This window comes from Orycteropus afer, unplaced genomic scaffold (assembly GCF_000298275.1).
Source record: "Orycteropus afer afer isolate SDZICR_OR568_19922 unplaced genomic scaffold, OryAfe1.0 scaffold00214, whole genome shotgun sequence".
Taxonomy (NCBI): Eukaryota; Metazoa; Chordata; class Mammalia; order Tubulidentata; family Orycteropodidae; genus Orycteropus; species Orycteropus afer.
Genome location: NW_006921801.1, coordinates 3,728,331 through 3,741,867, shown reverse-complemented (window position 1 = coordinate 3,741,867; position 13,537 = coordinate 3,728,331). Strand labels below are relative to the sequence as shown.

The 13,537-nt window shown below is 37.0% G+C and overlaps 1 protein-coding gene across 1 annotated transcript in view; it reads left to right on the top strand.

The window, feature by feature from the left end:
- Window positions 1–13,537, top strand: part of WDHD1 (WD repeat and HMG-box DNA binding protein 1) — a 127,164-nt gene that overhangs the window by 85,675 nt on the left and 27,952 nt on the right. Inside the window, exons 18-24 of the mRNA XM_042781987.1 lie at window positions 3,997–4,214; window positions 4,321–4,430; window positions 4,627–4,683; window positions 7,338–7,381; window positions 7,783–7,953; window positions 9,531–9,661; window positions 13,147–13,285. Of these exons, the coding sequence (XP_042637921.1) occupies window positions 3,997–4,214; window positions 4,321–4,430; window positions 4,627–4,683; window positions 7,338–7,381; window positions 7,783–7,953; window positions 9,531–9,661; window positions 13,147–13,285 (870 nt within the window). The remainder of the gene's footprint in view (window positions 1–3,996; window positions 4,215–4,320; window positions 4,431–4,626; window positions 4,684–7,337; window positions 7,382–7,782; window positions 7,954–9,530; window positions 9,662–13,146; window positions 13,286–13,537) is intronic.

Genomic DNA, 13,537 nt, shown 5'->3' with positions numbered 1-13,537 from the left:
CTGTGACCTTTCAGAAACAGATCACCAGGCCTTTCCAACGCATCTCTGAATGGGTTCAAATCACCAACGTTTTGATTAGTAGCCCAGCACTTAACTGTTTGCACCACTCAGGGGCCTCTCAATACATGGTATACACTGAATATTTCTTGAGAGAGCAAATGGTCCAGACTATTCATTTTTAACGTTGGGGGGGAAAGGGTTCTGAAGGGAAAGTGATATCTAGGACCACAGGGCTAATTATAACCTCCGTCTGCAAAAGTTTTGAGTCACTACGGTCATCTTTCTGCCATTTGTTTTAGCTGTTCTGCTGCAGCTAATGGAAGAGATGGTGAAGAACAGAATATTTCAAAGGGTGGCTTGAGAAGCAAAGGAAAGTATTCCAATGAAATTTTCAAAGACTTGAAGTTAGAAAATGAAAAAGGAACACGCTCAGCATTTCTCAACTTGAAAGAACTGAAGAAAAAATTCAAGCCTCAAGTTGCAATATTGAGGGATTCTATGAATAAAATATTGAATGATTCAGGAAGCATCAAAGAAGATGGAAGGAATACACTAAAGTCACTACCAAAAAGAATTGGTCAGTATTTTATTTCAGGAGGTAGCATGTGATCAAGAACTGATGGTACTAAAGGAAGAAATCCATACTGTACTGATGGTATTGGTGAAAAACAAGGCTCCAGGAATTGACAGAATACCAACAAATGATGCAACAAATGGATTTCACCACATGGATACAATGGTGGAAACACTTATCTATGCCAAGAAATTTGGAAGACGGCTACTTAGCCAACCAGCTAGCAGAGATCCATATTTGTGTTTATCCCAAAGAAAAGTCATCCAACAGAATACAGAAATTATCAACAGTATTTTTAATAAGACAATTATTAAGTAAAATTTTGTTGAAGATAATTCAAACATGATTGCAGCAGTGTATTGAGAAGGAATTGCCAGAAATTCAAGCCGTATTCAGAAGAGGATGTGGAATGAGGGATATCATTGCTGATGTCAGATGGATCTTGGCTGGAAGCAAAGACCAGAATGATACACGTGTATTTCATTGGCTATGCAAAGGCATTCTAATATGTGGATCATAACAAATTATGGATAATGTTGCAAGGAATGGGAATTCCAGAACACTTAATTGTGCTCATGAGGAACCTGTACATAGACTTAAGAGGTTGTCATTCAAACAGAACAAGGGGATACTGCATGGTTTCAAATCAGGAAGGGTGTGTATCAGGGTTGTATCCTTTCACCATACTTACTTAGTCTGTATACTGAGCAAATAATCTGAGAAGTTGGGATATATAAAGAAAAACAAGACATCAAAATTAGAGGAAGACTCATTAACAGCCTTTGATATGCAGAGGACACAACCTTGCTTGCTGAAAGTGAAGAGGATTTAAGCCTTTATTGATGAAGATCAAAGACTGAAGCCTTCAGTATAGATTATACCTCAATGTAAAGAAAACAAAATTCCTCACAACTGGATCAGTAAGCAACATCGTGATAAACATAGACAATATTGAAGTTGTTAAGAATTTCATTTTACTTGGATCCATAATCAATGCCCACAGAAGCATTGATTTACATTTTACAGTCAAGAAATCAAATGCCCTATTGCATTGGGCAAATCTGTGACAAAAAACTTCTTTAAAGTGTCCAAAAGCAACAATGTCATTTTGAGGTCTAAGGTATATCTGACCCAACCATGATATTTTTGTATCACCTCATAATGCATGTGAAAGCTGGATAGTAAATGAATAAGGAAGACCGAACAAGAATTGATACATTTGAATTATGCCAAAACCAAACCAAACTCAACTGCCGTCAAGTTGGTTCTGACTCATAGCAACCCCTCCTTGGGTTTACAAAGTGATATGTCTACAGAAGTAGATTGCCCACTCTTCCTTCCGAGGAGTGGCTGGTGCATTTGAACTGCCAACCTTCTGGTTAGCAGTCAAAATGCCTTAGGCACTAGGCCACCAGAGCTCCTTCAGTTATGTTATTGATGGGGAAAATATTGACTACATTGTTGTCACTATACTGTTGTCACAAGAATGAACAAATCTGTCTTGAAGGAAGTACAGTCAGAATATTCCTTGGAAACAGTGATGGGAGACTTTGTTTCATGTACTTTGGACATGTGATCATGTGGAACCAGTCCCTGAGAAGAATATCATGGTTGGAAAAATAGAGAGTCAGGAAAGAGAAAGAAGACCCTCAACTAGCTGGAGTGACAAAGTGATTGCAACAGTGGGCTCAACTGTAGCAACAATTGTGAGGATGATGCAGGACCAGGCAGTATTATGTTGTGCATAGGGTCACAATGAATCAGAACCAGCAAAAACTGTCACCTTTAGACAACACTGCTTTGAATTTAATATTTTTTAATTTTAATTTTTATGGAATTATTTTTGTTTCTTTTATAAAGTATCATGTGTGGTCCAGGAACTAGCAACCTTTATACTTCTTGTAACACATTTGAAGAAACATACTTGATTTATTTACTGTTTCACCTTAGCACTTTTCCTTTGGAGCAGTGTTTCTCACCTGGAAAAGATAGCTTTGGGGAGCCAGTGTGAGAACCAAACAATCCCCTTTCATTTCTATACATTCCCTGTGGCAGACTACCACCCTGATTGAAATGTAATTAATGTCTATGGATGAGTGATAGTGGAGAATGTAACAAGGAAATAAAGGTGACTAAAGCATCCATGCTGATTGAGCAAACATGATGTTTAAGTAACAATAGTAATCCTTCTATCCTATGGATTGTGAGACCCTTAATAGGATTCAGGTGATCAGTTTTCCTCAGTTCGTACTTTGTTAGGTTGCCAAAATTCGTACCAAAAGGAAAAATAATCAGTGTTTTCTAAGAGATCTTGAGTATCCTATGTTTTATATTGTAAGGTCCCCCCAACAAAATTTACTTAGTAGCAGTTGTGTACCATTCTTGGCAAAGTAATAACTGATTTGTTTACAACTTGTTTTTTAAATTTCCTACCCTATGTCTTTTTTTTTTTTGGAGGAGTTGTGGTAGCATAGTGGGTAAGACATTTGGCTGCTAACCAGAAGGTTGGTAATTTAAGCCCACAGGAGAAAGATGAGGTAATCTACTTGTGTAAAGATTTACATTTTACATTTACATTGGAAAGCCAATGGTGGGTCACTCTGAGTCAGAATCGACTCAATGGCAGTGGATTGGGTTTTTGGTTTGTTCTTTTTGGGGGTGGTACAGGGGCTGGAAACAAATTTGAGAGAACCACCTTTGAATTTATGAAAGTTTTTTGGTTTCCTTGCAATTAATTTCTTGAAATGTTAATGCCATATTTCATTGAATCTAACCACTATTGGGGCTCTGGTGGCATAGTGATTAAAGCATTCAGCTGCTAACCAAAAGATCAATCGTTTGAACTGACAGCTGTCCCGCAGGAAAAAGATGAGGCAGTCAGCTTCTTTAAAGATTATAGTGTTGGAACCCTATAGAACAGTTCTACTCTATCCTAAAAGGGTTGTTACAAGTTGGAATTAACTCAATGGCAATGGATTTGGTTTAGTTTTAAGCCACTGGGTGGTACAGACAGTTCATGCTCAACTGCTTGCCAAAAGGTTGGAGGTTTGAAGTCAACCCAGAAACATCTTGTAAGAAAGGCCTGATGATCTATTTCTAAAAAAAATAGCTATTGTAAACCTTACATAGCACAGTTCTACTCTGATAAACATGGGATCGCCATGAATCAGAATGAGTCAACAGCAACTGGGTTTTTGAGCCACTGAGACAGAAAAAAAATACTATCAATTAAATGCTGACCCACCATCATTTGTAAGACACAACCCAAATTCAGAGATGTTAAAATATGTAAAAATGTACATCTTAGAACTAATGATGTACAGTATCTAGAAAACCATTTTCTTAGTTTTATCAGTAGTGTCTTTTAGTTTCAAAAGACTTGTTTAATGAGATTTAATTTTTTCCTTTGTTTTTTTGGTTAGCTTTCTTGTAAACTGGAGCGGGAATTTCGATGTGTGGAACTTGCTGATCTGATGACCCAAAATGCTTTGAATTTAGCCATTAAATACGCTTCTCGTTCTCGGAAATTAATATTGGCCCAAAGACTTAGTGAACTGGCTATGGAGAAGGCAGCTGAATTGTCAGTGACCCAGGAGGAGGAAGAGGAAGAAGAGGATTTCAGAAAAAAGCTCAATGCTGGGTAAGAGAAAAAAAAATACTAAGGTTGCTGGAGTTTTCTTTTAGTATCCTGAATATTAAATTGGTCTTTGCATTGCTCTCTGTTGAGTAATTCTATTGTCTTTTAGTTATTATAATACTGCCTCAGAGTGGAGCCAGCCGAGGCTTAAAAATCAAGTTGAAGAAGATGCAGAAGATAGTGGGGAATTTGATGAAGTAGAAAAAAACCCAGAAATACGTAAGCTTAATGAGATACATTTTCAAGGGAATAAATGATGAGGGGTGCCATGGGTGTGGCTTTCCATATTTTACCTGGCTGAGGAATATCAGTACCCATAGTTTTTGAACCACCTTTACGGTCTAATTGTTGAACAGAGAAGGTGACTTTGTCCTCCCCATTTACATTGTATTGCTTTATCTTATCTATTCTCTAGGACAGAACCCATTTTCCAAAAGTACAAATTCCTCTGATGTGACAACTATTAAGTCAGGTGAGAAATAATTGTAAATTTGTAATAACGAGCAAATTTTACAAGTAGTCTTTAGATTGGTATGTTTCAAGTATACCTGTTATTTTAATCAGAGATGTTTGTGAAACTGTGGTCATTTAACAAATGTATTAAGTGCTTCTTACATGTCATCTTTGGCTAGATAAGGGGAAAGGAGGCAAGCAAACATGCCTGATTGATCCCAGCATGGAAGACAAGTATTAAACATACAATGATATAGTTCCTGAGTATTCCTAAAGAGATATGCAGGATGCTGGAGAAACAGTTAAAAGGAGTTGAAGGTAGTTGCCCTATAGTTTCACAGATTCATCCAGCCTCAGTGGCTATAGAAAGTATGGATTCTATGAGAATTTGGCATTCTGTTCTATATTTCCTCCCTTCTGATCAGGATTATTCTGTGGAATCCTTGATCAGAACATTCAAGTAACGGTAGCTGGCTGGATACCAGTTCTCCTGGTCTCATAGCTAAAGGAGGCAGTTGTTCATGGAGATAGTTAACCACACATTGTATATCGTCCACCTGTTCCTGACTCTTCTCCTTCCTCTGTTGTTCCAGACAAAGAAACCAATTGCAGTACCTTGGATGGCTCCTTACAAGCTTTTAAGACCCCAGCTTAATTAAGAAAGAATGTCTGCCTTGAGCATTGTGCTTTTTAAGAGCTATCTATATGGTATCACATTGACAACTTGAGATTACATAGGAAACTTAAGGGGCAGTGATTTTATGTTAATGGAGAGGAACAGTTTAGAAAAGTAGAGTGAGGATGGTTGCACAAGTTAAAGAATGTAATCAGTGTTACTTAATTGTACACATAGAAAATGTTGAGTTAGTAAATATCTGCTGTGTATATACTCAATTACAACAACAAATAAATTATGCTTAAAAAAAGAAAACAGCTGCCTATAGGGCATGAGGTAGGAGATAGAGAAGGTTGGAGAAGAGGGTTGCTGGGTTTTCTGTTTTGTTTTTTTTTTAGCGTATGGTACCATTTGACTTTTTAAACTATGTTCATAAAGAATTTTGGTAAAAGTTAACTTTCAGAAAGTATAGAGTATTAAAAGAGCATATAGTAGGTAGCTATAATCAAGTCACTGGTCAGGGGCAAGTTCAGACCCCAAGGAAAACCTTCTAGGAAAGCAAGTGTTTAAATGAAGAATAGGAGTCAGCTAAGCAAAGGTGGGTAGGAGCAAGGACAGGGGAAAAGCATTTGGGCTTAGGAGACTGTAAAAAGGGTATGTGTGAAGAGCATAGATAGCAAAGGGAAAGTGGTACTGGATGCTTTTGAAGTGATGACTGGAGCCAAATATTGCAGCTCTGTGTAGGCCATATTAAGGCTTTTGAACTTTATTGTGAGATCACAGGGAATCTGTTGTAGTGTTTAAGCAGGTACATGGCATGGCATGTTGTGCTAAGGAGGAGTGGATATAATGACACCGCTGATGTAGTCCAACTGAGATTGAATAGTGGCCTGGGTTAGAGTGGTGTTGCTGAGGGTACAAAGAATGGGAAGAATTGAAGAGACAATTATCAGGAAAATGTAGAGAGTATGGGTGTTCATCTGTGAAGCATGAGTAGTTTTTAGCTTCAATGATGTTGCCATTTATTGAGTCAGGAAACACTGGGAGAAGTACGTTTTGATAGGAAGATGATGAATTTCTTTCTAATCAAATGGAATGTCATGAAGGCAGTTGGATGTTTAAACCAAGAACTTAGAAAAGAGTCTGGCCTAGAGATAGAAAATGGAAATCATGGGCATAAGTATAGCATGGGTGAATAACCATTGGTAGAGGCTATACAGCAAGGAGGAGAATGGGCATAGGCCTAGGGAAGCCCTAACATTTAAACATCAGATAGAGGAGGAGGGGGAGCCATCCATGGAGAATGAGACGGAGAACCCACAGAGGAAGGAGGTGGGCCAGGAAAATGTGGCATCTCAGAAGTCAAGAGAGGAGAGAGTATCCAGAAAAAGGATCAATCAGTGATGTGGAAGGCTTATGAGAGGTCACATAACCGTGATAACTGAAAAGTATACACCACATTGTCCACAAAGGTCATTGGGGGCCCTATCAAGAGCAGATTCTATAGGGTAGAGGGGCTAGAAGCCATATTATTTTGGGTGGAGGAACATATGGACAGTGTGGAAACAGCTTTGTAGATAGGTCTTTAGAAGTTGGCTTTATAGGGAAGTGAGAGAAAATGGTGGCTGGAGGGCATGTGGGTTGGAGAGGGTTTTCTTTTGTTATTTTATTTATTTATTTATTTATTTTGGTTGAGAGACTTGAGCCAATCAGAGAGAAAAGTCAAAGATGGGTAGAGGAATCATTGATAGCTTTTGAGAAAGCAGAGGGAGGTAGAATCCAGAGTACAAATAGAATTAACTTTTGCTAAAATAAGGCACCAGGAGCAGGAGGAAGAGTAGATCTACAGATACTGGGTATGTATGTTTCATAGTGGCAAATTGGGATAGTTCCTAGCTAATAACTTTTATTCTGTCTTGGAAGTAGGAAGGAGGTCATCTGTAGTTGTTAATAGTTTTAAAATTGGGAAATACATTTATTTTCATGTAATATATATGAAAATTACCTATTTACTATTATAAGCAATATTAAGCAAGGGTTTCTTTTGCTTGCGAAAGGTGCAGTTATATCTAGCAACCAAGGACGAACAAACCCCTTCAAGGTAAACTCTTTCCAGTGATATTTTCTGTTATTTAAAGACATCTTCATAGAGAGGAATATTCCTAAATAACCAGATGTCCCTCCTCAGATCTGGAGGCATTAAAGACTAAAGCAGATGATTGCGAAGAGAAGGAGAAAGCACTAGTTCACCCTTAGGCCAAAAATTATATATTCTGCTTATATTCGAAGTACCTGTGGTTTTGAAAGATACTGTTTTGGGGGGAGGATATGGTATTTTGGGACTAATGCACATCAGTCTTAATTTGGATTGTGCCACATGTAGTAGTGATATTTCTAAAGGTAGGACTATAAAGCAAACTTTAAATTTTAAAGAAAAATAAGTATCTCTTGGGATTTTTTTTCTCCTTAAACATAAAATGCTAAGACTAGTTTGCTTTTTAGATATCAGCCAATTCTAAAGAGCCAGCCATTTCGGTGAATACAGCACGTTCAACTAATATTTTAGACAATATGAACAAATCATCCAAGAAATCCACTGCACTTAACCGAGCTGCAAATAATGAAAAGTCTCCAGTTATAAAGCCTCTGATTCCAAAGCCAAAGTCTAAGCAGGTACTCTTTGAGCTATCCCAATCTGCAGTAAACTACATGTAATCTGCTTGTTAGATATCAGTTTATTTGCTGTATCAGGCAAGGACAGGAAGTGCTAGTTGTTTATACGTGATGGTCTAGTAGGGCAGTGGTTCTCAGTTCTAGCTTTGCTTCAGAATCATCTGGTCGCTTTTTAAAACACATATACCCTTATTTCTGCAGGTCACCTTGCAGCCAAATTATAAATTAGCTATAAACACTATAACCAGTGAGTAATGTGCTCCCTTAAACAGCTAACTATATGAGACCAAATAAATGGTCAACATTGCCCAGAAACAAAGATGAGAAGGCAAGGAGTAGAAGGGAAGCTTGATCAGTGGAAACAGAACAAACAGAATGGAAATGATGAGAATGCTGACACATTGTAGAAATTGTAACCATGGCATGGAACAATATGTATAAAAATTGTTATCAAAGAACCTAATTTGCAAAATTGTATTTATTTATTTATGTTTATATATATATCCAGACCCTAGGACTTAGGCATATATCTTTGTTTTTAATAAACTTCCTGGATCGTTGTGATGCGTGTTCTTTTTTAGTAACAAATGACCCTAGTCTTTCTGCCTATATTCTGATTTTGCCTCCTCTAGTAAGCATTTGATCTCATTTTGTCATCAGTGAAATAGATCTGTTATTTAACTTTTCCATTTCATATAATTTTATTCATTTAGAAATCATTAAATTTGAAGTGTAGCACTTTGGTTTTGTGTATGGATGCATGTTTAACTAAGAACCTCAGGACTTCCCACATTATAAGAATTTTAAATAATTATAAATATTTCTTTGTGTTTTTCAAAACCTGCCTGCAAAAAGGATAAGGTGGCCACATATTCTGACCTCCTAGAACCCCACAAGAAGAAGACAGAATCACCATCAATAGCCCAAGGCCTATTCCTACATGGCCAGACATGCTGCCTCCCTCCAGCCCTTTCACCAACTGTTCCTCCCAAAGTACCACCACCTCTCTCCTGGGTTTGATAATTCTCTGCAGTGGCCACACAGAACTCACAGATTATGAGGTTTATTAGGGAAGCACCAGGCTACAATTGAAGTTCAGGAAAAACGCTCAGTCTCTCTCCCAGCCCGATGTCTCTCAGCCAAGTCTCTCACAGTCTCTCTCCCAGCAGTGCATGTCCCTCGGTGTCTTATTCAGCAATGCGTGTCTCTTGCGTCTCTTTCCCAGCAGCACGTGTTTCTTTCAGCAGCATGTCTTCCTCAACCAGCAGTCAGAGAGAGTTCTGCCTCCAGGAGGCCTCTTTTTGACCTTGGCAGAGTGGCCAAACCAACCAATCATAACAACAGAATTCTAAGCACCTGAGAGTGAGCCTCCCATAACATTGCATTGTGCTACGCCCAACAGAAATAACCCAGGTGGTTAACATTTACAATCAGGAGCTCCTCAGTTGCTCATTCCACCACTGAGTTTACAATGACTTATGGGTAGAAAAGCCATACTAAGTAATTTACTACACTGCACTGCCTTTAACTTATAGAATCATAAAAGTTTTGTGGCAACGCTCATGTTTGTTTTTCAGGCATCTGCAGCATCCTATTTCCAAAAAAGAACTTCCCAAGCTGATAAGACTGATGAAGTGAAAGAAGAAAATCCAAAAAACTCATCATCTGAAACCCCAGCTGTGTCTCCTCAAAACACAGAAAACCAAAAGTCAGTACATGTAGAAATTTAGTGTTCTTAATATGTCGTCCTGATAAAATGCTTAACAGTAGCAGCAATACAAAATTACACAACTCTTATTAAAAATAATACATTAGTACTGATGGTGGGTGTTCAGAACACTTGTAACTTTTAAGTAGTGGGTACTGAGAAGGATAGTCCTTACCCCAGGATTATTAAGGGTAGGAAGGAGTATATTTCTGATTTTTTAATCAATAACTTATAGTGAGTGGCATTATAGCACAATTATTAGAAAAACAGATTCCAGAGCCTGACTACCTGGGTTGGAATATGAGCTCCACTGCTTACCAGCTGGGTGACCTTGAACAAGTTCCTGCCTCCTGTTTGCTTCTCTGTAAAATAGGTATAATAATAGGTAGGACCTATGATTCACATGTTAAAATAAGCTTTCATAAATTGTATTTATATTTTTTGGGGGGATACAATATTTTATGTTTTTTTAAGTTTCCATATTTTTTTAGTTCATTTTTTGTTTTGTTTTGGAAAAGAAAATATATTTACATGGGAGGAAATCAAAAGATAGAAAAAAAAATGTGATGAAAAGTAAGCCTCTTTCCTGGTGAATACCCAGTTCCCCTTTGCAAAAACAGTCACTGCAACAAGTTTCTTAGGTGTTTTGGAATTATTCTATATATAAACAAACACACAAGTATATCTATGTGTCTGTATTTTTAGTTTTACACAAATAGTAGCATACTGTACACATTGTGATAGCTTCTACAGATCATATCATGTTATTACGTAAAGAACTACTTTAATCTTCTTACATTGCATGTAATGTATATATCATAATTCATGTCTCTACTGGTAAGCAAAAGGTGGTTGTTGATCTTTTGCTCATACAAACAGTACTTCAGTGAATAACTTTACATGAATGTCATTTCTCATATATGTCATTTCTCAAATATAGTTATAAGATAGATTTCTGTATGTTTCAAGTTAATATACACTTGTAATTCCAGAAGATATTGACAGATTTTTCTGCACTGATGTTATATTGATTTATACAGCCCAGCAGTATGAGACCTCTTGTTTGTCCATATCTTTGCTATGTTAGATTTATTTTAAATGTATTGGTTAAATTGGAGAAGTCACCATTTCATTTTTAGCATTAGTATTTAGTATCTCATTATACTAGTAACTTTATGTTAACCAGTTTAACATAAATAAAAGCCACAGCTTTTATGGCTTTTATTTCTCTGTTTTGTACTGAATTCTATTTAAATCCTAAGCAGTGAAAATTTTATTTAAGAAGATTGATAATTCAACATTTTATATTCTCAATTGGCTATGCAGAAAACTTACTTTCTCAAATGTCATTAAGGAATTTCTATTATTTAACTGGAAAATTCAAAACAAATGTTGATATATTAAGGAGCTTTGGTTGTGTAGTGGTTAAGGCATTTATTTGGCTGCTTACCAAAAGGTTGGTGGTTCGAACCCACCAGCTGCTCTATGGAAGAAAGATGAGGCAGTCTGCGTCCGTAAAGATTTACAGTCTTGGAAACCCAGTGTGGGGTTGTTGTGAGTCAGAATCGACTCCATGGCAGGGAGTTTGTTTTGGATGATACACTAAATCGTAATTTTTTTTTTCGCCCCTAAAAATGCACCTGTTTAGAGACATTCAAGGAAACTGCATGCTGTTACTAGACCTGTGACATTGCCCCAACAGTGATTAAAATGTATATTAATTTTTAGAAACTCAAGAACCTTTTGTTTAGCATTGGTTTTTGTTAGTTTTGTTCTATTATTTTTCTGGAAGTAAGATTACATTAAGAAGATTACTTGGAATTTATCTATTTTTAGAAATTGGGCAAGTGGTTATAGGGGTCCTATTAATATTTTTTAATAACTTATTTTTCTAAAATTTAAAGAAAGTGGAAAATGCTTATAAAGACAAAAATCACTTAGTTATTCACAGAGGTGGTATTTTCTTTCTAATTCTTGTAAATGAAGTTAAGATTACATACGTAATGGAATTATATTAGAGATACAGTTTTATATCCTGTGTTTTTGTTTCCATTCAGAAACATTTTCCCTTGGTAATTATGCCACTTACTTTTTATATGGATGTAGACTGGTTATTTAGGATCCTGTTGAGAGCTGCAGTGCAGTGGGAGGCAGTATAGGTGGGGGGCTAAAAATGTGAGGACTCTGGGATCGAACTGCCTATCTGTTGAATCCCAGGTCTATCTGTGTAATTTGGAGTAAGTTATTTTGTCTCTCCAAGCCTCAATTTTCTCATCTATGGAATGGAGATATTAATTGTATGTACTTCATAGGGTTGTTGCACATTAAATGAGGATATGCATATAAGGAGGAGCTTATATAACAACAACAACATGCATGTAAGGAGTTTAAAAAGTGCCTGGCAGATAATAAGTACACAGTAAATGCTAAATATTTGCATAAAGTCTTCACTTGGAACTTAAAGACAATCTGTGTCAGAAGTGAAATCAAATAAAATTGATAAATATGCTATGTCAATTCTTTACATAGCGATGATTCAGGGAAAGACCTAGGTGATAGGTAAGGGATTTGAGAGAAGTCGTGAAGTTTCAAATAGCTTGTTTGAGAAGTAGAGAAAGAGCCTGAGCTAGAGGGGTCAAGTGACATTGCCGACCTCGGGCCTGTCTACATTCTTAAAAGAGTTGAAAGTATGGCAAGTATTGTTGTTGCTGTTATGTGCTGTCGAGTCAGACCTGACTCATCGCGACCCCTCCTTGGGTTTCCGAGGCGGTATCACTGTGGAAGTAGATTGCCCAACCTTCCTTCTGAGGAGTGGCTGGTGGGTTTGAACCGTCAGCCTTCTGGTTAGCAGTCAAGTGCCTTAGGTACTATGCTACCAGAGCTCCTATGGCAGGTATAGTTACTAGGAAAATACTAATGTGAATGATCATTTTGAATTGATATTATAAGGGATTTTTCAGTTCATTAATCTTGCAGTTACCAGGCAATCTTAAGTACACCTACTCCTCACTTAACGATTATCTCATTATCTGACATTTCCCATTTACAACAATAGTGAAAAATGTACTACTTGGCTATTTTGGGCATTAAGGACATATGTTTGGCAGAAACGAATGCTGATGTGCAAGGCGAGAGTAATGCTGGCTGTGATGGTTAAGGTTATATGTCAGCTTGGCTGGGCCATGATTCTCAGTGGTTTGACAGTTTATCTAATGATGTCACTGGCAGTTATGTAATAATGTAGTCAGCCTCCATTCTGTGATCTGATAAGGTTGTCCTCCATTTTCACATAACAATCTGGTCTTTGAAATCTAACCATGTTGATAAATGAGAAATGGGTGTAATATGAATATTTACAAGTATAATTGTGTCTCCTATACTTTATATAGGTAGGTAAAGATTAATGGTTAATTACTAACTTGAAAAATAAGATGCTTTAAATTATGTCTTAAATATAAATTTTTACCATTTAATTACTATTTTAGGCCAAAGACTGGGTTCCAGATGTGGCTGGAAGAAAACAGAAGTAATATTTTGTCTGGCAATCCTGACTTTTCAGATGAAGCAGACATAATAAAAGAAGGAATACTTCGATTTAGAGTATTGTCTGCTGATGAGAGGAAGGTGAGGATAATTGCATTGAGATCTTAGTGAATTCTCTGGTTTTTAAAATCGTTAATGGAAATTGAATACATCTGGTGCAGCTTTTTTTTTTTTACACAGTTATACAATGTTTATATTTGTATAAGGGAGCTCTGGTAGCATAGTGGCTAAGACACTTGACTGCTAACCAGAAGGCTGGCGGTTCAAACCCACCAGCCACTCCTCGGGTTTTTAAAATTGTTAATGGAAATTGAATACATCTGGTGCAGCTTT